This window comes from Canis lupus, chromosome 21 (genome assembly GCF_011100685.1).
Source record: "Canis lupus familiaris isolate Mischka breed German Shepherd chromosome 21, alternate assembly UU_Cfam_GSD_1.0, whole genome shotgun sequence".
NCBI lineage: Eukaryota > Metazoa > Chordata > Mammalia > Carnivora > Canidae > Canis > Canis lupus.
In genome coordinates, this window is record NC_049242.1 from 13,229,029 (window position 1) to 13,255,340 (window position 26,312).

Here is a 26,312-nt window from a genome sequence, read left to right on the forward strand (position 1 = left end):
TCCCTCATTTACTAAGAAAGATGTGGCGGACAGAAAGCAAACAGTCTAAGGGACTGTATTCCTATCTTTTGTATTTCAGAAATCTAGACTTCATTCTGCTTTGCTCATTGGTTTGCCTGAGATGGTTGGACAGGGCAGGTGGAGAAAAGGTAAACGATGAAGATAAAATGACTTTTGGTTTAGAACACCCCTACCTTAACTGAAAATCAGTCTTTTAGCAGGAAGATACTCCTCTTCCATAGCACTTGCTGCTTAGACATGAATGCCAGTGAAGCAATTAGAGAGGAAGGTGGCACCTGGCAGGCCAGCCAGACTCCCCTCCCAGCACACATTTAGCCCAACAGTAAACCTATAATGGAATGGTTGGCCAGAAGGCACCAAGCAGTTGGGGGTGGGGGTGCCTGGGTGGCTCATTCAGGTAAGCATCTGCCTTGGGCTTAGTTCTGGATCAAACCTCAAGCCCTCTCGTTGGGCAGGGAGCCTGCTTCTTCCTCTTCCTTTGCCCTTGCCCCTTCACACCCTCCCCACCCCCACTCATGCTCTTTCTCAAATAAATAAATAAAATCTTAATTTAAAAAAAAAAAAGGAAGGGCACCAAGATAATAAGATCCCCTGAAGTTCCAAAATAAAAGTCCCAGGTGTATCTTCAACTAGAAAACTCAGAAAGCATTGCTCTGACCTCTTATGACAAATAACCTGATCTTCCTCTGGAATGTTCACATATACAGTTCTCTGGGGTGAGCTCGTAAAATTTACCATGATGCACAGTCAGGCATATAGAAAATATTTATTAGGACACTATTCATTACAGATGAAGAAAAGATAAAGTCTCTTACACAAAGTCACAGAGGAAGTGGCAAGGCAGGGTCAGCAGCACTCCCGCAGCCAGAATGAGGCTGGGTCCCCTGTTCCCAGCCCCCAGGGGCAGCAGGGTTCTGTGGGAGCAATGGGAAGTTAGAGGGGAGACCCTACTCATGTGAATTCTACAAGGGGTGAAAAGCAATCTGCTCCTGAAAGCAGCACAATAACTTTTTCCCTCTAAAGTAAAAATAGGTAGTTTCACCATCATGCCTAAACATTTAAAAAAAAAAATCTTCCCCAGGAAAACGTAGATCCAGACTTTGGGTTTTATACGAGCAACCGGGAACCATGCAAATACTTGTTCAGGGGCCACAGGTTGCTCTCGCCCACGTTGGAGGTGCGCCTCTGGCACTGCTTGCAGCGCCGATACTTCTCACACTGGTCCAGGAGGAAGAGTTTGTCTGACGCCCTGAGGAGAGGTGAGGACAAGCAATCGTTATTAGGCATTCCCTGAGTCCGTGCTGGGGGCCTAGTCCAGAAGCCAGTGCAGTAGAAGAGACGCAGAACTGCTCCCCCCCCCCCAGGTGCTTACCACCTACCTGTGATGGCTCCCCTACAGCCTCCGCCCCCCTCCACCTGCAGCCCAACCCAGCGTGGCATCACTGCTTCCAAACCTCTGCCATCGCCAGTCAATAAAAGGCTCTGAGCTGGTGCCTTCACAACCAGCCCACCCAAACCCTCAGAAAAGACATAATTTGCCCAGGGTCACACAGCCAGCACACAGAGCTTTGCCATGTGGATACCTTTACCTCCTGGGCTCTCAGAAACGGCACTGAGAGGGAAACAGGCCATTAATTAAGCTGCTGGTTAACTGTTAAGCCCCAGCAGACAGCTAGGAGTAGCCTTGCAAGGAAAAGTCCCAGGAGCCCAGAGGCCTCTAGCCTAAAGGGCAGGAGAGGAGGTGGAGTCAAAGAGGAAGAGGACTAAAGCGACTCAAAGCAGAGATGAAGCGACGTCAGTAGCTGATTTTGCACCTCAACAATTTTTCTCAACGCAAGACGGCCCCTGGTATGTCCCCCTTCTCAACCAAAACTACATGGGTGTAATTCTGTAAAAAGGACCATCAAGGATAGCCTTACAAGGAAAAAGAACAAATAATGGGCAGGAGGAGACCTACCTGGCTTGCCGTGGTGCTGGGACAGAGTATCATATGCTAACTGCTTACATGTAAAGCTTGTTTTTGCTTTTGCTTTGTTTTCTTTTTGATACGAACCAATTCCTTCTTCCTCCCTGCTCCTGCTTGAGGCCCTGCCCACCACATGGCCTCAGTCTGCAGGTGACAGGGTTGCCTGTCATCCTGACATTGAAGGTTGTTTCCTGTGTCTCCTCCATCCTTTATCACCACGTTGGCCAAGCATTCTTCCAAAATCCAGCAAAATCTCCCCTGACATTAATCTCACTGCCTTTTACCTGTTTTTCCCCAACCTTGAGAAAATGCCTTGAACCCCCAGCTCCCCTTTCTCTTCTCCAGGCCAAACAATCCTACTGCTACTTTGGAACCTATTTGCCATGTCATCCCTCTTACAGCCATTGTAACAAAATACAGGTTCTACCCATTAGAGAGACGGATAAGAAATGCCTGATGAGAAAATCTAAAAGAAAAAGGAGCTACAGGGAGATCCCTGGGTGGCTCAGGGATTTAGCACCTGCCTTCGGCCCAGGGCGTGATCCTGGAGACCCAGGATTGAGTCCCGCATCAGGCTCCCTCCATGGAGTCTGCTTCTCTCTCTGCCTCTCTCTCTCTATCTCTCTCTCTCCATCTCTCATGAATAAATGAATTTAAAAGAAAAAGGAGCTACAGATCAAGATTTATTATGACAAGTTCTATCTATGATAAAAATTAGTTGATAAGTGGGAATTTAAAATATTATTTTGGTATATTCAAGATTAAATGACATTTGGGGCACCTGCGTGGCTCAGTTGGTTAAGTGTCTGCCTTTGGCTCAGGTCATGATCTCAGGGTCCTGGAATCAAGCCCCATGTAGGGCTCCCTGCTCAGTGGGGAGCCTACTTCTCCTTCTTCCTCTGCCCCTGCTCATGCTCTCTCTGTCTCAAATAAATAAATAAAATATTTTTTTTAATGACTTAATAACATTTGACTGTATAGGCTTGGTCTGTTCAAGTTTTTAACATACTATGAAATCATACATTTGTAAAGTATTTTCTTTTTTTAAGTATAATATTTTTCCATCTCTTTATTTGATCACAAAAACTCCTATGTTAGCTAAGTAAGGCAGGTGTTGACTTTCCTCATCTTACGAAAGGAAAAAGTAGGACAAAAAGATTAGCTGCCTCTCCAAAGTTAGTGTTAATTCTCAAAGCTATAACTAGATTCCCTAAGTCTAGATTGTTGATGGAGAGCTGGGGAGAGGGGGTACAGATCTAATAAATGTCAGGAAGATGTTCTTGGTTGGTTCCACCATGGGCATCTCGGTCTCCCAGTTGCCAATCTTACACACAACCCCTGGCTCTGCTCCTAAATGACCATTCCGTCAGCCTTGGATGTGTTCATATGGAAAGTCCATCTCCTTATTTCCAACTTTCATTTCCAAGGAGAATTCCTACTCTCCTCCCCCCCATGCCTCCCTACCCACCACAAAATGACAATAAAGCTACCCTACATGGAAGCGAAGATGAGGGCAGAGATGGCAAGTATGGAACATATAACGACAGCATTCTCCAATCCCATATCCATAACAGGTATTTCTAATACACCACAGCAGAATTCTTTTCTCCACCAGGTGTTCTAGGTAGCCACGACTAATGAACTAAAGTTGGCCCTGGAAACCTGTCTGCCATCCCGGGATCCCAGGAAAGTCAAGAAGGAGCAGAGGGGGTTTCTTCGCGAACAAAGCACTTGGGGTTCCAATCAGTATTACCGCTCAAAAGCCTTCTCCTCCAGATCCCGCTGCCTCTTCATTGCAGCACTGCTTTCCCAGTCTTCCTGCAAGCTCTGGTTGATTCTGTTCACCCGCTCTAGCTCAGCATTTCTGTCTGCCAAGTGCCTGGAGAGAAGAGCATAGTCTGCTTGTACTCAGAGTACCGGGAAGGGCACACACAACCTTGGGAGCCCCATGCCCTTTACGGTAGATTAAACAGAAACATTCTGGTTTTGTTCTCTGCTCTTTGAAATATACTAAAAGGCATGAACATTGAACAAAGAGAAACACTAAAAACATAATAGCTCCCAAAGACTTTATGGGTCTAGACCTTTTATCTTCAATCCTGGCTTAAATTAGCAGAATTGAAACCTTTTTCCAATTAACAAATGCAGTCTTTAAAGCCATTAATTTCCTTTGAGGCTAATTTAAGAATCATCTCAAATGGATTTCCTATACTTTAGGTTTCTTTTCTTTTACTCCAGTCTCTCAGCTGTCAGTAATCAGCCCACAAATTGCTACGGGCGTGTTACAAGGCAAAGGAGACAGGAATACAAATGATTGGCTAGAAAGGGGAAAAGAAACAGAAGTGACTAGGCAAAATAAAATGAAATCAAGAAAATATCTAACATTGGGAAGAAGGTAAAAAGAGAGGGGGCGGGGAGAAAGTGTTTGGTGAAGGTCATGACGACATCAAAGAAGTGATTGCAGTTGTCTCTCTCTTCAAATACCATGTTCCAGAGTTTCCAATGGTAAGTGTCTCTATTAGTGGTCTGACATTCAGCCACTGCTGTTGTGAGTCATCTTAAACCTGGTTCAAATTATTTATACGTGTCTATTTCTTGCCAGACTGAAACTCTTACCTTCAATTTTCATTAAAGTCTAGAAAGGACCTCACTGAATGTGACCACTGATTTAGCCTGCTCTGCAGTTTTATGTTATAGGCAGCAACCACCACTAGGTGTCAGGACCCTCTGATAAAATCGGTAATGTACTCTGCTAGTTCCCTTGCCCTGAAAGCATAGCCACATTTTCCTCTAGTGAGCATTCATTCAACAATTCAGCTGCTGTGTAGTCATTATAAAGATTAAATGACATAAAATACTAAAAGTGCCAATGCCCATCACACAATGGGAGCTCAATGACCATATATAACATATTTATATTTATATTTATAACCTTTTTTCCTTCTTATTGTGTTTTTTTATAGTATAAACCATATAAGGGAGGCTGGGTGGCTGAGTCTGTTAACTGTCTGACTTTAGCTCAGATCATGATCTCAGGGTGGAGGGACTGAGCCCCATGTCAGGCTCTACCCTCAGCAGGGAGTATACTTGTCCCTCTGCCCCTCCCTGCCCAGCTTGTACGCACTCGCTCTCCCTCAAATAAATAAATAAAACCTAAAAAAAAAAGTAAAACCACATAACATAAAATTGACCATCTTAAACATTTCTAAGTCTACAGATACATAGTATTAAGTATATTTACATTATTGTGCAACTAATATCTAGAATTCTTTCCATCTAGCAAAACTAAAACTCTATACTCATTAAATAATTTGCCATTCCTCCCTCCCCCTAGCCCCAGACAACCACCATTCTACTTTGTTTCCATAAATTTGACCACTCTAAATACCTAACAGAAATGGAATCATACAATATTTGTCTTATTGTGACTGCTTATTTTACTTAGCATAATGTCATCAAGGTTCATCCATTTTGTAGCAGGTGTTATAATTTCCTTCCTTCTGAGGCTGAGTAATATTCCATTGTATGTGTATAACACATTTTTTTTATTCATCCCTCGTGACTGGATATTTGTGTTGCTTCCATTTCTTGGCTACTGAATGCTGTTATGAACACGGAGTGCAAATATCTCAAGATCCTGCTTTCAACTCCACCAAAAAAAAAAAAAAAAAAACTACTAAAACTAATAAATGAATTCCGTAAGGTCATAGGATACAAAAATCAATGTACAGACATCTTTTTCATTTCTGTACACTAATAATGAAGCAGCAGAAAGAGAAATTAAAAAAACAATCTCAATGGGGTGCCTGGGTGGCTTAGTCAATTAAATGTCCCACTCTTGATCTCCACTTAGGTCTTGATCTCAGCTTTGTGAGTTCAAGCCCCACACTGGGCTCCATACTGGGGATGGAGCCTAGTTAAAAAAAAGAAAAAACAATTCCATTTTCAATTACACCAGAAAGAATAAAATACCTAGTAATAAACAATGAAAGAGGTTGAAGATCTGTACTCTGAAACCTATAAAACATTGATGAAAGAAATTGAACACAGGGGTGCCTTGGTGGCTCAGTTGGTTAAATGTCTGCCTTCCATTCAGGTCATGATCTCAGGGTCCTGGGACCAAGCCCCTTGTCCCTTGCTTTGCAGGGAGCCTACTTCTCCCTCTGCATCACCCTCCCGCCCCAACTCATGCTCTCTCTCTTTCTCTCTCAAATAAATAATTTTTAAAAAGAAAGAAAAAGAAAGAAATTGAACACAAACAAATGGAAAGATATTTCATGCTCCTGGATTGGAAGAACAAATATTGTTAAAATGTCTTTACTACCCAAATCAATCTACAGATTGAATGCAATCCCTATCAAAATACCAACAGCATTTTTCACAGAACCAGAACAAACAATTCTAAAATGTTATGGAACCACAAAAGACCCTGAATAGCCAAAGAAGTCTTCAAAAAGAAAAATAAAGCTGGAAGCATCAGAATTTTAGACTTCAAGTTATATTACAAGGCTGTAGTGATCAAAACAGTATGGTACTAGCACAAGAATGAATACATAGATAGATCAGTAAAACAGAATACAGAACCCAGAAATAAACCCATAACTATATAGTCAATTAATCTTTGACATAGAGGAAAGACTATCCAATGGGAAAAAGACAGTCTCTTCAACAAATGGTATTGGGAAAACTGAACAGCAACATGCAAAAGAATGCAACTGCACCACTTTCGTACAGCATACACAAAGATAAACTCCAAATGGATTAAAGACCTAAATGTGAGACTTGAAACCATAAAAATCCTAGAAGAGAGCACAGGCAGTAATTCTCTGACATTGGCTGACATCTTTCTAGATATATCTCCTAAGGCAAGGGAAACAAAAGCAAAAATAAACTTTGGGACTACACCACAATAAAAATATATAAAGAGCTTATACAACTCAACATCAAAAAGCAAATAATCCAAGTAAAAATGGGCAGAAGACATGAACAGACATTTTTCCAAAGAAGACATCCAGATGGCCAACAGATACATGAAAAGATGCTCAACATCACCCATCATCAGGGAAATGCAAATCAAAACCACAATGAGGTATTGCCTCACACCTGTCAGAATGGCTAAAATCAAAAACAAAAGAAACAAGTGTTGGTGAGAATGTGGATAAAAAGGAACCCTTGAGCACTGTTGGTGGGAATGCAAACTGGTGCATCTGCTGTGGAAGACAGTATGAAGGTTCCTCAAAAAATTAAAAATATAAATTAAACCAAAATTAAAAACAGAATTACCATATGATCCAGTAATCACATTACTGAGTATTTACCCAAAGAATACAAAAATACTACTTTGAAGGGATTTTTGTTCCCCTATGTTTACTGCAGTGTTATTATAATAGCTAAGTTATGGAAATAGCCCAAGTGTCCATTGATAGGTGAATGGATAAAGAAGATGTGGTATATATATCTCCATATTATACATATAATATTATATATATATAATTCAGCCATAAAAAAGAACAAAATCTTGTCATTTACAACAACATAGATGAGTCTAGAAAGTATAACTCTAAGCAAAATAAGCCAGCCAGAGAAAGAAAATTCCAGATGATTCCACTTGTATGTGGAACTTAAGAAACAAAACAAATGAACAAAGGGGGAGGGGAGAGACAAACTAAAATAAGCAAACTAAAAATAGACTCTTAGCTATAGAAAACAAATAAATGATTACCAGAGGAAGGCAGGTGGGGGATGGATGAAATAGGTAAAGACGATTATCTTTTTTTTTTTTTAAGAGGACTATCTTTTTTTTTTTTTAATTTTTTATTTATTTATGATAGTTACAGAAAGAGAGAGGCAGAGACACAGGCAGAGGGAGAAGCAGGCTCCATGCACCGGGAGCCTGATGTGGGATTCAATCCTGGGTCTCCGGGATCGCGCCCTGGGCCAAAGGCAGGCGCCAAACTGCTGCGCCACCCAGGGATCCCTAAAGAGGACTATCTTAAACAAGCACTCAGTAATGCATAGAATTGCTGGATCACTATATTGTACATCTGAAACTAATATAACACTGTATGGTAACTACCCCGGAATGAAAATAAATTAATTAAATTAAATTAAATCTTTTAAAAATTTATTTAAAAAGATCCTACTTTCAAATCTTTTAGATATATACACAGAAGGGCAATTATTGAATCATATGGTATTCTATTTTTAATTTTTTGATGAACTGCCATGCTGTTTTTCATGGCAGCTGCACCATTTTATATTCTCACCAACAGTGCACAGGGTTTCTATTTCTCCACATCCTCACCAACACCTATTATTTTCTGGTTTTTTGATAGTTGCCATCCTAATGGTTATGAGGTACTATCGTTCTTTTTTGTTGTTATTTTTGCTCTTCTTTATCTTTCTCTTTCACAACATAATTGCATCTTAATGGTTTTGCATACCAGTGAATCTTCCTTTCTAATCTTTTGAGTCGTTTAAAATAAGTACTTGTTAAATGTTTCATGATGCATGTGGTATAAAAAATCTATAATTATTCTTGATTTGGACATTTCACAAAAGAATCAAAATACAGATATTATAATACAAGATAAATGATAGCACATTTTATCTTTGCACTTGTGAAACCTTATGACAGTGGTCCGCAAGCTTATGTTTTCTTTTCATAAAGCCCTGGGGTGGGGGGGATAAAAGATAGCTGCCTTATTTGTCTATATTTCAGTGATATATATACATCTTAAACAATATAAGATGTTTTCCTACATCTGCATAAATAAGTTACAAGGGGAAGAGAGAACAGTTTGCTAACTGCTTACTTCATTCAGACTGCCCTTGGCACTCCAGGATAGATACGTGATGGGAATTAAGTTATTAAATTGTGTGATATAAACCACAGCTACATTTGCAATCTCACCATTCTACTTTGCTACCTTTATTCACTGGGGTGGAGAATCCCTCTCAGGTTCAGATAAGCAAACATTCAATAAAACATGAACTACTTGCCTTGGAGAGGCAAAAATCTAGTTAAGTGCTAAATGGTGTCTATTCCAAACAGGACAAAGGCAGGCAGTTGGTGGCTGAAGAAGGCTTACCTATGCATGTTTCAGAATGCGAAGACTATTTGTTAGCAAGCAGCTCCCTCACTGTGGTTTTGATGTGCATTTCCCTAATGACTAGTGATGTTGAGCATCTTTTCATATGCTTTTTGGCTATTATTATATTCTTTGTAAAAGGAGAGTTTAAAAGTCAGTTTAATTTAGATTGCCAAGCAAGTGAGAAAAGACTGCAGGGAGGCCATGCAGATTCTCACAAGACTGCTGGTGGAAGCAAATTGCTATACCTTTTTAGAAAGCAAACTGTTGGTATCTGGTAATATTTAAAAATATGCCATACACTTGATCCAGCAGCTCCACGTTTAGGATTTTATCCAACAGAAACAAAATAACCAGTATAAAGATATATATTAAAAATGTTTAGGGGCGCCTGGGTGGCTCAGTTGGTTGAGCATCTGCCTTTGGCTCGGGTCATGATCTCGGGGTCCTGGGATTGAGCCCCACATCAGACTCCCTGCTCAGGGGGAACCTACTTCTTCCTCTCCCTCTGCCCCTCCCCACTGCTTGTGCTCTCTCTCTGTCTCTCAAATAAATAAAACCTTTTAAAAAGTTAAAATTAAAAATGTTTAGTGCAAAATTATCGTAATAGCAAACCATCTGGAAACAAAGTGAATGTTCATCAATAGTGCAAAAGGTAAATTATAGTAATCGATGTTGTAGATACTATGCAATCATTAAAGAAGAATGAATTTCGTTTCTATGTACTGACCTAAATATACATTAATGATGCATTATTAGGTTAAAGAAAGGTTGGGCTGCAAAGTAATGTATAAGATCTCATAGGTCTGGGACACCTGGGCTCCGTGATTGAGCGCCTTTGGCTCAGGGTGTGATCCCAGGATCTGGGATTGAGTCCCACATGGGGCTCCGGGTAGGAAGCCTGCTCCTTGCTCTGCCTGTGTCTCTACCTCTGTGTGTGTGTGTGTGTGTGTGTGTGTGTGTGTGTGTGTGTTCCTCTTGAATAAATAAATAAAATCTTAAAAAAAAAAAAGATCTCATAGGTCTTATGTCCATTTACAAAAATAGAAGGAAAATATATAGGTGGGTTTTATTTGAATATATTTGCAAAGAGTAGGAAAACATAAAGAGGATAAGGGGAAATTATTATCGTTTTTAAATCTCTCCACCAATTGATTTATTTTAATGAACATGAATTGTTCTAATTTTTATAAACAAAAGCAGAAAACTTGAAAGAAAAAGAATACTTACCATGACTGTTTAGATCACACTGACTAAATTATCCCTCTGAAAGTGACCCTCTACTTCCCATAAGAGGACCTAAGATGACATCTTAATATGAACAAGGAAGTTGGAAAAGAGAAGATAAGTGAGAAAATATGGAATAACTAGTAAAGCATATGGAAATGGAAGACAAAGATCTGACCCATACAGAAAAGGGGGCGTCTGTGACCAGAGCTTCAACAAGAGAGATAAAGTAAATACCACAGTCTGTATTTGTTCAGAGCGCTGCAGTTTCCAAAATGTTCTCAATATATACGCTCACATCCTTCTCACAGTAAGGATAGGTAAGACAGGTATATATTATCCTTACTTTTCATGTGAGGAAAAGAAGTCTCAGAGACCCCATGTGTGCTTTGGTCCAGGTCATACAGCTTGGAAATGACAGAGTTTAACATCACTCATCATCAGACAAATGCAAATCAAAACTACAATGAACTATCACTTTACACCAGTTAGAATGACTAAAATCAAAATGACAAGAAACAAGTGTTGGCAAGGATGTGGATACAAAGGAACCTTCATGCAGTGTTGGTGGAATGTGAATTTGTGCAGTCACTGTGGCAAACAGTATGGAGTTTCTAAGAAAAATTTAAAATAGAACTACCATATGATCCAATAATTCCACCTTCGGGTATTTACCCAAAGAAAATGAAGACACTAATTCAAAAAGATATCTGCACCTCTGCATTTGTTACAGCATTGTTTACAATAGCCAAGATATGGAACAACCTAAGTACCAATCAATAGACAAATAGATAAAAAAAAAGTGATACGCATATCACATTTATATATATGTATACACACACACATGCACACCATGAAATTGTGCCATTTGGGACAACATGGATGGACCTAACGGGTTTTATGTAAGTGAAATAATAAGTCAGACTGAGAAAGACAAATACCATATGATTCTACTCATGAGCGGAATCTAAAAAACTGATTAAAAAAACAAAAACCAGGGATCCCTGGGTGGCGCAGCGGTTTGGCGCCTGCCTTTGGCCCAGGGCGCGATCCTGGAGACCCGGGATCGAATCCCACATCGGGCTCCCGGTGCATGGAGCCTGCTTCTCCCTCTGCCTATGTCTCTGCCTCTCTCTCTCTCTCTGTGACTATCATAAATTTAAAAAAATTTAAAAAAACAAAACAAAACACAAAAACCAGAATCAGCAGAGAACAAGCTGAATGGTTGCCAGAAGGGAAGGGGACAGAGGGTCAGGCAAAATGGGTGAAAGGGAGTGGACATACAGGCTTCCACTTATGAAATAAATAAGTCATGGCAATAAAAGGCTCAACATAAGGAATATGATCAATGATATCATAATAGCAATGTAACCAGACAGATGTTCCCTTTACTTGTGGTGAACATAGTATAATGTACAAACTCAACAAATCAGAAAGAAAGAGACTGGTGTCTGATATTTGAATTTAAAGATATTTTCACCTATATGGCATCAAGTCCTGCTCTGCCTACCCTGACACCTTCACCATCCCCTCACCTGCCATTGTAAGTGCAACTCTTGATGTCAAGAGTTCTTTAAACGAAAGGAGTTTATTGGAAATTGAGAAAGAACCCAAGTTTCCTGTCTGTGTCTAGTTGAGCCCAACAGCACATCTGTGGCTCACACTGTATTTCCAATGGATAGTGCTGATCTGGACAACTCTTTTAAGAAGTTGTACTGTAAAGGGAAGGAAAAATATGGAGAGATAACTGGAGGGAGAGGAAGGATCAAGTCTGGTTGTTTTTTGTTTTTTTTGTTTGTTTGTTTTTTTTAATCAGTAACTTTTCTTCCTAGGGTGAATTGTAAGGACAAAACAAGACGAAGCATGTGCTGAGCTTCGAACAGTATTTTACACACAGTAACTCCTCAAGATGTTCACTATTATGAGTGCTTCTGTGCTGTTGTAGGAGAAAGAGAGACAGAAAATGGGAAGTTGGAGAGGGGAGCAGGAGAAGAAGAAGAAAGATCTTGGGTCTCTTACTCTTTCTGTGTCCTCCGAAGCATCTGCAAATCCTGCTTTTGTTCCACTAGCTGTTGCAGGATGGCTTTCCTCTTGAGGCTAGCAGCAGCCTCCAGCTGGTGCTTCATGTAACTCTGTTCTTGCTTTCGCTTTTGCACCATCAGCTCACCCTCATCCTTACCAAAGATGGGCTCACAAGAGTCTGGCTCAAACATGGGCAGTTGCAGGGGCTTGTTCTTTATCTGAAACAGAGACACACGTAATGCCTATCAGAATTATACCAGGCAATAAGCTTTATGCACAACACTGTAGCATAGTAAAATACCAATCCCTCAGGGGAAGGAATGAGGACCACAAAAGCCACCAAATGGGTAACACATAAGGCTACTCATAACCTTACAGTTTTTATACATATTCTAAGAATGCTACTGAAGCACTGCATAATTTTTAAAATGACAGTTGTCCCCTTACCTGTGCATCCAAAGCTCTCTTATAACACTGCGTTTCTTCCATCTTATCTTTTATATATTGGGCTCTTTGTGCAGCAAGCCTGGCAGTTAAGAATGAGAGGAAGTGGGGGGCACAGTTTGTTACTGTCTCTAGTAATACAGACTAACAGCACTAAAACCTAAAACCTATTCCCTAAGTATCAACAGGAGTGAGAGACTGGTAAATAAAATAAAACGTGACATTTCCTTCTAGTAACTTTCATTTTAATGAAGAAAGGAGTAACTTAAATCTATAGGCTAGGGGACAATGTGTTGAATACAGGGCAGGCGGGACAGGTATAAGCAGGGGACTGACCATTTTGTCACTACCACTAAGACAGGTACCCCTCCGCACCCACCATCCCCCTGCAATGTGCTTTCAAAAAAATCTGGTTAGGAAAGCAGGAAGTGTCTATTCATTCTATAAAATGATTCATCATAAGATTCTTTTTTAAGAAAAGTAATCTTTCCTATTATAAATGATGATTCTGTTATATGCAACCCACAGGGAACCCACATGATCTATAAAGCGAGTACAACAGAACATATACATTTTATAGAACAAATAAGGTTTTGGTCCCAAAGTAAGGTTTTGGCCCCAAGTAAGGTTTTGGTCCCAAATAAGGTTTTAGGAGTATCTCACAACACAGTTGCCCTTTAATTGCTCTCCTGACCTCAGTAGAAGCGTGACCACCTCAGGCATGTTTGAACTCTAACCCTATCCCAGGCCTCAGATGACCCAAGCAAGACCAATCAGATTCTCTTTCCTAAAATTTGTAATTGAGACTAACATTCATCCAAGTTCGAGCTGGAAAAAAGATGATGTCAACCAAGAAGCTGTGGGTATGAGCAGAGGGAAAACATTTTTTACATGACTTTTTAGTCTCTGGTTCTAGTCCTATTAGGTCCTCCATACATTTCTGCCCCCTGGGATTCCATGGGTCACCCCTACTTAAAACCCCAGCTTTGCCTTGAGATCAACTGGGAATAGCTGGGAATGATACTTGTTCAAGATGAGTACCTTCCTCCATCTGCCAGTATTAGTGATCACAAAAAATACAAAATGACACTCTATAATTAATTATAGATGGGTAATCATGACTGTAATGGCCATTGTAATAATGACAGCTTTTTCATTTTACTAATGAATAGCCATGCTGTGGTACTGGCTGCTAGTTGACTTGATTTGCTCAGTTGGTTACCATTGTGCTAATGAAACTACCAATGCTAATTCCATCCCACATGGAAATAAGCTTCACATGAAAATTCTAAACCCATTTTTCAGAGTTTGTCAGCTAGACTCACTCCTCTGTGAGTTGCACTTGTTCTAGGCGGTCCATCAACTCTCTATTTTGTCTTTGCTTTATTTCCTTTTCCCGTCTGTTATCCATTTGTTTCAGGAGACTCTGGGAATATTCTTCTTGTTTAAAAGCATTAATCTCAGGACTGAGTGGCCGTTTATCAAATAGAAAGGATTTCTGGAATGAAGGAGAATCAATGCATTTACTCTAAAATACCGAAAAGCAACAGTGAATAAAGGTGGTAACTCAGAAGACTAAAAATCAATTATTAGTTTATAGTATTTGCCCAGTCCTCAACATACTGACCAGCTAGCATTGAGGCAATCCACAGAATAATGTAAGTGTGCTCAAGGATGAATCTGAGCAGAACTGACAAAACCCCCTATCTGAGAGAGAGATGAAAAAGGATGTCGTGCAGTAGGTTCTGAGCTAGCACAACACAGAGATGGAAAGAAGGAGTTCTTATTGGGACTTCATCAAGATAAGAAGCTTCTGCACAGCAAAAGAAACAGTCCACAAAACTAAAAGACAACCTACAGAATGGGAGAAGATATTTGCAAATGACCTATCAGATAAAGGGCTAGTATCCAAGATCTATAAAGAACTTATTAAACTCAACAGCAAAGAAACAAACAATCCAATCATGAAATGGGCATAAGACATGAACAGAAATCTCACAGAGGAAGACATAGACATGGCCAACATGCACGTGAGAAAATGCTCCGCATCACTTGCCATCAGGGAAATACAAATCAAAACCACAATGAGATCCCACCTCACACCAGTGAGAATGGGGAAAATTAACAAGGCAGGAAACTACAAATGTTGGAGAGGATGTGGAGAAAGGGGAACCCTCCTGCACTGTTGGTGGGAATGTGAACTGGTGCAGCCACTCTGGAAAACTGTGTGGAGGTTCCTCAAAGAGTTAAAAATAGATCTGCCCTATGACCCAGCAATTGCACTGCTGGGGATTTACCCCAAAGATACAGATGCAATGAAACGCTGGGACACCTGCACCCCGATGTTTATAGCAGCAATGTCCACCAGAGCCAAACTGTGGAAGGAGCCTCAGTGTCCATCGACAGATGAATGGATAAAGAAGCTGTGGTCTATGTATACAATGGAATATTACTCAGCCATTAGAAACGACAAATACCCACCATTTGCTTCGATGTGGATGGAACTGGAGGGTATTATGCTGAGTGAAATAAGTCAATCGGAGAAGGACAAACATTATATAGTCTCATTCATTTGGGGAATATAAAAAATAGTGAAATGGAATAAAGGGGAAAGGAGAAAAAATGAGTGGGAAATATCAGAAAGGGAGACAGAACATAAGAGACTCCTAACTCTGGGAAATGAACAAGGGGGGGTGGAAGGGGAGGTGGGCGGGGGGTGGAGGTGACGGGCACTGAGGGGGGGCACTTGATGGGATGAGCACTGGGTGTTATTCTATATGTTGGCAAATTGAACACCAATAAAAAATAAATTTATATAAAAAAGAAAGAAAGAAAGAAAGGAGTTCTGAGTGAGTGCAAAAGCATGAGCAAGGACAGAGCAGACATGGGAAGACAGAGAACTGAATACCTGCTCTGGGCCTGGCCATTCTAGACAGTCAGAGATCCACAGAGCCTGGCTCATGGAGCCTACCTTCTGGTACAGGAGATAATAAATAAGTAAGTGATACATCATAGTGATAAGTGCTATGAAGCCCTTATAGCAAGCCGGTGGGAATGAGCCAAAGTGGTTGCTTATCAGGGAAGCTTTTCAGTAAAGTTGACTGAATCACCTCCACTGCAAATACCAGGTGACCTGTGTCCCATACACAAGGAACAGCAAGTACAAAGGCATTAGATGAAAACAAGTTAGGCATGTTTAATGAACAGAAAGAAGTTCTACATGGCTGAGGCACAGTAAGCAAGGGGAAAGAAATAGGTGACCCCAAAGAGGAAGGTAGGGCCATACAGATCTTATAGGTCAAGGTAAGGAGTTTAGATTTTATTTTAACTCAGTGGGACACCATTAGAGGTTATAAACAGGAGAATGGTATGCTTTGGTTAAGCTTTAAAAGAGTGCTTGACCGCAGTATAGAGAATAAATAGATTGTAAAGGGCAAGAAGGCAAGCAGCAAACCTAATTAGGGAAGTATCTCAGAAGCTGAACCTTGTTATGTGGCTTGCGCTAGTGTGCTAACACTGAAGATGAAGGGATGTGAAGAGATTGGATATATGTTGGTGGTAAAGGAAACTGTGCTTGAGGATGCTTGGATGGAAGAGACAGAGGAGGAGCAATCTGGGATTGCTCCTTGGTATGAGGTTCATGCAACTGTATGCCTGGTGATGCCACTTACTGAAATGGGGAGGCTAAGAGAAGAACAGGTGAGGAGGAAGAGGAAAAGTTCTGTTCTGGTCCTTTCAAGATGTTTGCAGATATATCAAAGAGGATATACAAAGTAGGTGGTAATAAGCATAGTCTGGAACTTATATGTAAGAAGAGAAAAGAATCAGGCCTAAATCTCAAAAGTATTGTGTCTCTTCCACCCTCCCTCCCTGGTGCCCTTGCCTGTAAGTTTCTTCCTCCATTCCCTCCTTTACCTAACTCCTATATACAAGGAAGTCTCCCCAGATCTCTGGTCTGGATTAATTAACTCTTTGCTCACACAGTGCCCTGTTCAAAGACTGATCATAGCATTCATTATATCACACTCTTGGCACTTTAAACCTGTCTCCTTCAGTAGTCTGAGACCTCTTTCAAGAGGGACCTTGTCTTACACATCTTTGTACTCCTAACCATGAGCACGGTGGCCAGCACAGAGGAGTTCAATAAATGTTTGGTGATAAAGAAAATGTATTTTATTACATTTATGTCCCTAGTGCCAGACCACCCAGAGAGTGGGCATGAAAGGAGAAAGATTCAGGCAAAATAAAGGTAGGCACGCAGTGATTGAAAACATGAACTCGGTGGTGAAGCAAGTGGTTCAAAGCAGCTGGACTATTCAAATTTTAACATACCTACAAATCACCTGAGGATCTTATTTAAATGTAGATTCCCATTCCAGAAGGATGGGGCCCTAGATTCTACATTGCCAGCAAGCTCCCAAATAAAGCTGGCTCTCTAGATCTGTGGCTCCTGGGGCATTACCTTAGTATACTGCCCTCCACCGCCCAACCCAGGGCCTGTCTGAGAATTACTATCATTAACAAGTGCCATAGTATCTAATAGGAACTGTGTTGTGAATATGAAGAGTGTGGACACAGATGCTGGACAACTCCTGACCCAGAACGAGGATTTGACCTTACACAACCCACCTTTCACTCTGCCACTTAAACAATGGCACAGCCTACAGTACAGAGGATAGATCCAAATACAGATGGGACAGGTATTGGCAACAGAAATTTTGGGAAGTCTCACATAAAATGCAGGTTTCTCATTCTTGTAGATTCTCATAGCTTCAGCAACTCCGAGATTGTAGGCAGCATTTTTTTTATTCTGTTCTCTACTAGCCAAACTTCTCATCTTTGAAAAAAAAATCACATATTGACATTGAGCCTTTAAAATTTTAATTCTATTACATTATAATAATCCAACCAAGGCAGAAACGTGCCTTTTGGAGGTAATGGTACTTTCTGATGTCTTCATGGATTTATAAAAGCGAGTTAGGGAAGGTTTTTTAATATCCTGTTTTGGAGCTTTAGGCAGCACCTCTACGGGGATTGTAAGAGGGAATGGAAGCTTTCACAAGTGGCTACCTGATATAACAAATGCAAGAAAGAGCAGTAGGATCAATTATGGGAGACCACAGAACTCTGAGTAGTGCAAATGTGAACATGCCACTCTTTCTTCACTTGCTTAGATAGATAGGCCATGAATTTGAAGGGAAAAAGACTCAATTACATTTTATTAGAAATCACAAATAAAACCATATAAATTCAGGAATTCTACCTTTCAAACTCAATCCTTGGGGATTGGGGTAAGGGAGTAATCAATGACAGGTGCAAATATATATGTATATTATATATATATTTATATATATTTTTTCTACATAGGGTCCACACCCAGCTTGGAGCCAGTGTAGGGCTTGAACTCACAACCCTGAGATCAAGACTGAAGCTGAGATCAAAATTCAGACATTCAACCAACCGAGCCACCCAGGTGCCCTGATGGAAGATTTTAAATGGAACTTTATATTCATGTGCTACTGTCCCATATTAAGCACTCTTTAAAAGAGGTATTGAACTACCTGGTGTTTTAGGAGAGCCTCTTGATCCTTCAGCATTTGATACTGCTGAATGAGCCTCTCATCTTCTATCTCTCTCCTCTTCCTCTCCTCACTATAGTACAATGGGGAATTGCGCTGTGCACGTTGCAAACACACATAACACATTTCCTACAATACCAAGTTTAAAGACAAATTACTTTTTGCCTTTTACTTCTTTACCTTCACAATCTCTTCACAAGCACTCCAAAGGCTAAGTATGTCAAGCAACATACTTTAGAAAAGGATGTATTGATGACAATTAGCAAAATGAGATTTGCAGATTGGGTCCCACAAATATTCAAGAGGATTTACTGAGCTCTCATTTGTTCAGAGGTATTTATAGCAACTGAAAATAAGAAAGATATCCCAACCCCACTTCTGTTAACTGTAGCAGATTTTAACTAGTAGATAGACTTATTATCATCCAATTTGGAGTCCTGAGTACTTGAGCCATATCCATACATTGAAAAAAGAGCAATCCCCATAACTCTTATTGAGAAACAGAAGTCAAAGGAAGATTCTGATTGGATTTTGTTTGTTTGAAGCCACTGTACCTGTCCTGCCTTGTTATGATCCTGGCAAACGGGGGCTGGAGAAAGTTTAGACTTCATTTCACTGTCATTTTTCAAACAACCTGGAGATGATAAGCTATAAAAACACTGCAACATTAATTAACATTTAAAACAGCCTGACATGAGCAATGATAATTTTAGAGGCGTATAAATATAAGAGGAAGAAAAATATCTTAGTGTGGTTTTTCAGAGGATCTATACATAGAGAGGTTAAGAACCCATGCTTTGTATCAAACAAACTTGGGTATGAATCCCAGCTTTTTTGCTTACAAGCTGACTGCCATTAAGCAAGCTGGGTCATCCTGCAGTCTCAGTTACCAATTCTGTGAAATGGGGATAAAATTTATTTATTCTATGAAATATATTGTGCTTACTGTATATACTGTTTTAGGCATGGGAGATGCAATGAAGAACAAAACATACAAAAAAAAGAAAGAAAAAGGAATCCTATTTCTAATGGAATTAACATTCTGATGGCAACTGACAGCCAGCTGATAAGATTAAATGAATGAATTCAATAGTATGAGTAATGATGGTAATAAATGCCCTGCAGTGCTGGAGGGATGGAGTTTTAAACCATAAATAGAATGCCCAGGAAAGTTGCACCAAGAAGGTAACATTTGAGTAGATACCTGAAGGAAATGAGAGAATAATAATAATCAGATATTTGATGGAAAAAGCACTCCAGGCAGAGTGAATGGAGTATATACGTGCAAAGTCCCTGATGTGGGAGTGTGTCTGTGCTCATCGTGGCCAGAGGGAAATGAGATCATGAACAAAAAGTAGGAGAGAGATCAGAAATCAGGATCTTGCAGGCCATGGCAAGGACTCTGGCTTTTACCCTGGGCAAGAATGGGAATCCATTGGAGGGTAAATGTCTAGTATTAACAAAACTATGGAGAAGTTAGCAATCCCTCATATTCTCACTACTGGGAAGATAATTTGATACAACCTTCCTGAGAATAATTGGTAACATGTGCCAAAGGCATGAAAAAAAAGCTCATCTTTTATCTCAAAAATTTTAAGTTTTTATACTATAGATACTCCGATGTGTGCACTTATGTGTAGTTATATTATCACAGTATTGTTTATAATATTTTAAAACTAAAAATCCTCTTAATAAAAATATCTAAAAGGAGATTGGGGGGATCCCTGAGTGGCTCAGAGGGTTTAGCGCCTGCCTTCGGCCCGGGGTATGATCCTGGAGTCCCAGGATCGAGTCCCATGTCAAGCTCCCAGCATGGAACCTGCTTCTCCCTCTGCCTGTGTCTCTGCCTCTCTCACTCTCTCTCTGTGTCTCTCATGAATAAATAAATAAAATCTTTGAAACATCATCATCAACAACAACAACAACAACAACAAAAAACAAAAAGAGATTGGTTAAACAAAAGGTTTAATCAATGAAAGGATGTGCAATTATTTGTTCATGTCCTGGGATCTTTAAAGCCATGGGGAAATGTTTATCATTTATTGTGAGTATAAGAAAGCTTCTTATGATATGATCTTACTTGTACTTAAAATGTGTGTATGTGTTTTATACTTTCATGTTTCAAGTATAAAAACATGTATATATTGTATGTACATTAAAATGAGGAATATACACCATAATGTTAACAGAAAGTTTCCTCTATTTATGAGGTTATGAGTGATTTTTTTCTATCTCCTGCTTTTCTCATTTTTTCAAAATTTCTGTGATAAACATGTATTAATTTAATAATCAGCACAAAAACCATGATTTCATCAACATCAATAGGAAGCCTTCACTAATAATGCCTAACAATTAATTATTCTCTCCTCTTTGCAGCTTCTGTACATTGTTTTGTTGTCTTTGTCATATATATTACTTCTTTTACATCAGACTCCCTAAAAGACTCTTTCATGAAAGTGGGTTTATATGTCTTTTATGTCATATAGCTCTGTGTCTAAAACACCTGGCACACGGTAGTGCTCAGTGTCTGTTGCATTGAACTAAATTCCACAGTACAAAACATTTAATTCTCAATTCTCTTTCATAACAGTGAGATTATTCAAAACAAGTGTGCCTAGGGTTTTGAACATGGTCTTAGTATCCCAGAAAGTACATAAATCACACATATGATAGCTGATACATTACAACACATTAATAAATTCAAAGTTGACAGCGCAGTGCAAGGTACATAGTAGATGCTCAATAAATACCTGAATATAACTGACTGATTTGAAGTCTTAAAAAGCGTCCTACTCAAAGAGAAAAAAGGAAAATAGAAATCTTTTAACATAATATTGTTAGAAGACATGAGCGTGACGAATTGTAACACATTCATTCATCTGAAGAATGCTTATTGAGTGCCAACCATGTTTAGCAAAACAGCTTTCCAATTTGATCTAAATATGAAACTGTGCCATATTGTGCCCAAACACTCCGAAAACAACAAGAGAAGTTTTGCAAATCCACAAGAGATTTAGATGCTCTCTCCTCTGTGCTACTTTGTTTCCACCTCTGTTTATCCTACTGAATCATGATTTATCACTCTATGTCTGTCTGTCTCTAGCTTTCCCACTAGATTATGACCCCTAACTGAATCTATTATCCTAATCATCTAACAGGTAGAATGTACTCAAGAACACTGCATGAAGGAAGGAATGAATGAACACTCATTTAAATTCCCTGCATCAAGATTTAACTCAAAAATACATTTAGTAACATACAACAGATAAAATACCAATGTATTACCTTTCAGGGTTCATAATCTTCCCACCATCCCTATTCTGCTCTAACTTGTTCAGCAAATTGACGCTTGTCGTTTTGGGAGGGGAGATAGCTTGTTTATCTTGAAGTCTCTTGGATAAGATCTCTGTAGAATGAATGAAACCAAGTTTCCTCTCAACTTTAAATGGATGGTTTTATACTTAACTGATTTTTTAAACTCATTATTTTACCTGGAAAATTTTTTATATAAGATACATTTCTTTTTTTTAAGATTTTATTTATTTATTCATGAGAGACACAGAGAGAGAGGGGCAGAGACACAGGCAGAGGGAAAAGCAGGCTCCATGCAGGGAGCCCGATGCAGGACTCGATCCTGGGACTCCAGGATCATGCCCTGAGCCAAAGGCAGATGCTCAACTGCTGAGCCATCCAGGCATCCCATAAGATACATTTCTTATCTTAAATTATTGTCCCTTTCCCTCCTGTGGTTAAAACAAATATTTTTGTATACTCATTATGTGCAAAGCACTGGCTGGTCACTCTAGAAAATGCAAAGAGGCAAGTCTTTGCCCTTAAAGAGCTTTCAATCGCAACGCCTGAGTGGCTCACCAGTTGAGCATCTGCCTTCAGTTCAGGGCATGATCCTGGGATCTGGGATTGAGTCCTGCCTTGGGCTCCCCAGAGGGAGCCTACTTCTCCCTCTGCCTATCTCTGCCTCTCTCTGTGTCTCTTATGAATAAATAAATAATAAATTTTTTTAAAAAAAGATCTTTCAATAGCTATATAAAGGGTTCCCTTAAAATGGTTTGACTTATGATTTTTTGACTTTATGTTGGTGCAAAAGTGATATGTATTCAATAGAAACTGTACTTTGAATTTTGAATTGTGATCTTTTCCCAGACTAGCAATATGTGGTGCAATACTCTCTTAGGATGCTGGGCAGCACAGCAAGCTCCAGCTGCCAGTCAGCTACACTATCACAAGAGTAAACAAGCAATGCACCTATAGCCATTCTATACTCATTCAACCTGTCTTTCACTTTTGGTGGTCAATAAATTACACAAGATATTCAATACTTTACAAAATAGGCTTTGTGTTGGATGATTTTTCCCAATTATAGGCTAATGTAGGCTAGATGGCACATTTAAGATAGGCTAGCTATCATGTTCAGGAGGTTAGGTGTATCAATATAAGAGTTTTGAATTATAATGGGTTAATCTAGATATAACCCCATCATTAAATTGTGGAAGATCTATGGCTGGAGAGAAAAATAAGATATAAACAAAAAACCTGAAAGCTCTCATTTGTGAAGGTCTTATTATATACCAATAATGCTAAGTGCTTTACATATATTGCATAAATAGCAACTCAGGACAATGATATAAAATGTCTAAATCCCAAATGATAGGGCACCTATGTGGCTTTGTCAGTGAAGCATCCACCTTCAGCTCAGGTCATGATCCCCGGGCAGGTCGTGATCCCTGCTCAGCAAGGAGCCTGCTTCTTCCCTTCCTTCTGCCTGCCGCTCCACCTACCTGTGTGCTCATGCGCATACTTGCACACTCTCTCTGTCCAATAAGTAAAATCTTTTTTTAAAAAAGAAAAAAATAAATCCCAAATGATGGTGCCATCTTTAAGGGTCTGCCGTGGTCAGAGAAGAGAGGAGATACTTCAGAGTCAGTGATGAAGGAAGTATTCATGGAGGAATGAGATGTAAAAAGGATGCTGAGAGGAGAGTAGAATTGGGATAGACTATAAGAAAAGGAAGGACATTATAGGCAGGAGAAAAAGAGTGAACGAAAGCACGAAGGTAGGGAAGGGCAAGACATGTAAGAAGAATATGAACAGACAATTTTGCTCAGAGAAGGAGTCTATAGGGAACAAAGACAGATGAGGCTAACGACACAAAATATGTGAATATTAAGCTAAAAGTTTACATGTAATCCTATAGGCCACATGTTGCAAAACCAATATCCACAAACCAATGTTTACTCACTGATATGCTTTGTTTGGCCCAATCAGCATTTTTTGCTTCAATGGCAATTAGTATGTTGCTCACAAAGCAACAACCTCCTAGAGGAAGTCTTCAGTGGGGTAGTATGGCAACCCCTAAGAATCCCTAGGACCCTTTCAAAACGTCTTTGAGGTCCTAGGATTTTCTTCATATGCTTTGACCAAGACAATATGTCATAACAGAGTAAGTGAAGACACAGATATAAAAGTCCAGCTATCTTCTATTATGCCAAATATCAAAGATGTAAAAGTACTGTTCTCCATTTTCCATAAAAAATTGTCATTTATGCTAATATGTCACCTTATCATGTTACACCAAGCCCTCTTCATGCAGTTACATTACTTGCCTGGACCATGTAGGCATCTGAATTCTGACCTCTTTGAGTAGTGGGGAACCAGCAAAGAGATCGTAGTCTAAAAGCTTGACAGTCAGAAAGTGGTCAGGATGAGATATAAGATTCCAAGAATAGAGGATATTTGTTTTTTGTTTTCTTTTCCATTTGTTTTCTTTTCATTTGTTTTTAAGTTTGATTTGCCAACATGAAGATATTTGTTAGAAAGAAAAATACAGTGATTATTCATGAATCTAATTTTATTTATTTTGGGCATAGAAGTCATTAAGCAATATGGCTGGACTCATAAGCAGTAAAGCATGACAGATCATACTCAGAATAATTGCTTTACCTCTGATGCCTTCTTCTTTGTCTGGCTGGTCTTTTAATTTGTACTTCCTTTGTCTATTCTTTCTACCTTCTTCTACAATGGTCTCCATATGTGGTTTATTCTCCACCTCCTTGAGATCAATCCTAGAAATAAGCCATGATATTTACTGCACTGGACCTGAATAGGTGACTGTGTGAACTTTCAATCCTGAGAGGCAACCCAGCTAGCTCTCTGATTCTGAAGCAAGCTGATTTCCTTCAAGGTGGCAAGTGCTTTGACTTGCTGAGGCTCTCTTTGAGGTTGTCTAGGAGCTGACCAAGACCTTCCTCCTCAGTAAGTGGGGCTCAAAAGCAGCTGTTACATAGATTATTCATGGGATCTAAGCTTTGTCTTTTCTAGTTCTATAACCACATGCCATAGGGGCGATGCAGTGAAAAGTGGCTGTTGGATGACTTAAAGGCAAAGTTCCATAGCCTACTAAGCAGAGTATGCCAAGAAATAACCATTCCTCTCCTGCCTCTTTCTCCTCCCCACATTTCCATTCTTTCCCACAGGCAAAAGTGAGGAACTTATAAAGGCACAATGCAGGAATGGAGTTGTTCAGTTGGTGTATGTAGTTGTAGATTTTCTGTGGTCTCAAGTATGGAGTGTTGGGTTAGAGTTGCAAGCAGAGGAGAGGAGAATAGGGGAGAGGTGATATTTTCAGTAAATTCAATGGTCAAACTTGACATAAATTAAACATTTACAGCTGTTTTGACCATTGAATCCTCCTAGCCATGTCTATGCTCTCTAATCAATAGGAGAGTCTACCAATCTCTTTTCTTGATTCATTGCAATTTTTTCCTTCCTGGAATGCTTAAGCCAAAATATGTCCAAGGGGGCAGCCAAATTTGTCTTCCAAAATACGATCAAAATAAACTTATTTGAATCCATTGACTTATTTTTAATGAGTTAAGCAACATGGTGCAATGGAAAGAACAGCGGAGCAGTGAGGAGCCATTGTTTTATTTCTGGTTTAGCCAGCCGGTTATTTGGCCATTTCATCTACAAGATGAAGAGGCTGGACTAACTAATCTCTAATGCATATTCTGGCCCTCAAACTGATTTTGCTAAGGTATATGTCATACAGTCCTTACATCAACTAACAAACACAGGAGGATGTCACACACTCAAAAACCATGAGAAAATAATCCTCTGGGAAGCTGGTTGCTATTCCCCAAACTTCCTCTACTTGAAATGCATAGTAATTAATGGCACAGCAATTAAGATTAAGAATATAATTAAGGGCATACGATAAGTGAGGAATGGCCACTTACTGGAAATAAAACTAGTAATAAAACCCAAGTCTTCTGACTCCCATTCTAGTGTTCTTAATATTGTACCATGTTGTTTCACTTGTTAAAAGAAAAAAATAATTAAAATTACAATTAATTTTGTACCTTTATAAAATGGATAAAATTATAATACATATCTCAAACAGTTGTACTGAAGATTAAGTACAATAATATTGAGAAAGTGCTTAACAGTATCTGACATCTACAGTGGTAAGTGTTCATAGATGACAACTATTATTATCATTATCATTATAATAATCATTGTCAGCAGCAGCCACTAGTAACACCCACCGCACTCCTTTATTCTATCTGTCTCTCAAACCATTTGAGTGGTAAAAATCAGTATAGACAGGAGATAGGCTAGACTGCAGAAAGAGGAAGCTAGGTCAGAGGAAGTGACGGAAGGTAAAAGGAAGTTTAGCAGGTGAAGAGAATTGTACTAATATTGCAGGGACTAAAGTATCAGAATTTCCATGGAACTAAGAGTATTTTTAAAAATGAATAGTGTAGATGGACCTAGAAAGTACAATGCTAAATAAAATAAGTCAGAGAGAGAAAGACAAATACCATATCACTTCACTCATATGTGGAACTTATGAGTTCCACAAACAAGCAAATAAAGTAAGAGACAAGCAAAAAAGCAGACTCTTAAATATGGAGAATAAACTGGTGGTTTCCAGAGGGGAGGTGA

General features: G+C 39.5%; 1 protein-coding gene across 4 annotated transcripts in view; it reads right to left on the reverse strand.

The window, feature by feature from the left end:
* Positions 1 to 763: 763 nt before the first annotated feature.
* Positions 764 to 26,312, reverse strand: part of CCDC81 (coiled-coil domain containing 81) — a 41,319-nt gene continuing 15,770 nt past the window's right edge. For all 4 annotated transcript variants that reach the window (XM_038568371.1, XM_038568370.1, XM_038568368.1 and 1 more), the window contains 10 exons: positions 24,309 to 24,430; positions 21,636 to 21,756; positions 18,905 to 18,998; positions 18,333 to 18,479; positions 17,504 to 17,608; positions 14,097 to 14,269; positions 12,775 to 12,853; positions 12,325 to 12,545; positions 3,741 to 3,866; positions 764 to 1,270 (listed from right to left, as the gene is read on the reverse strand). In XM_038568371.1, the coding sequence (XP_038424299.1) occupies positions 1,129 to 1,270; positions 3,741 to 3,866; positions 12,325 to 12,545; positions 12,775 to 12,853; positions 14,097 to 14,269; positions 17,504 to 17,608; positions 18,333 to 18,479; positions 18,905 to 18,998; positions 21,636 to 21,756; positions 24,309 to 24,430 (1,330 nt within the window). In that variant the 3' untranslated portion in view covers positions 764 to 1,128. The remainder of the gene's footprint in view (positions 1,271 to 3,740; positions 3,867 to 12,324; positions 12,546 to 12,774; positions 12,854 to 14,096; positions 14,270 to 17,503; positions 17,609 to 18,332; positions 18,480 to 18,904; positions 18,999 to 21,635; positions 21,757 to 24,308; positions 24,431 to 26,312) is intronic.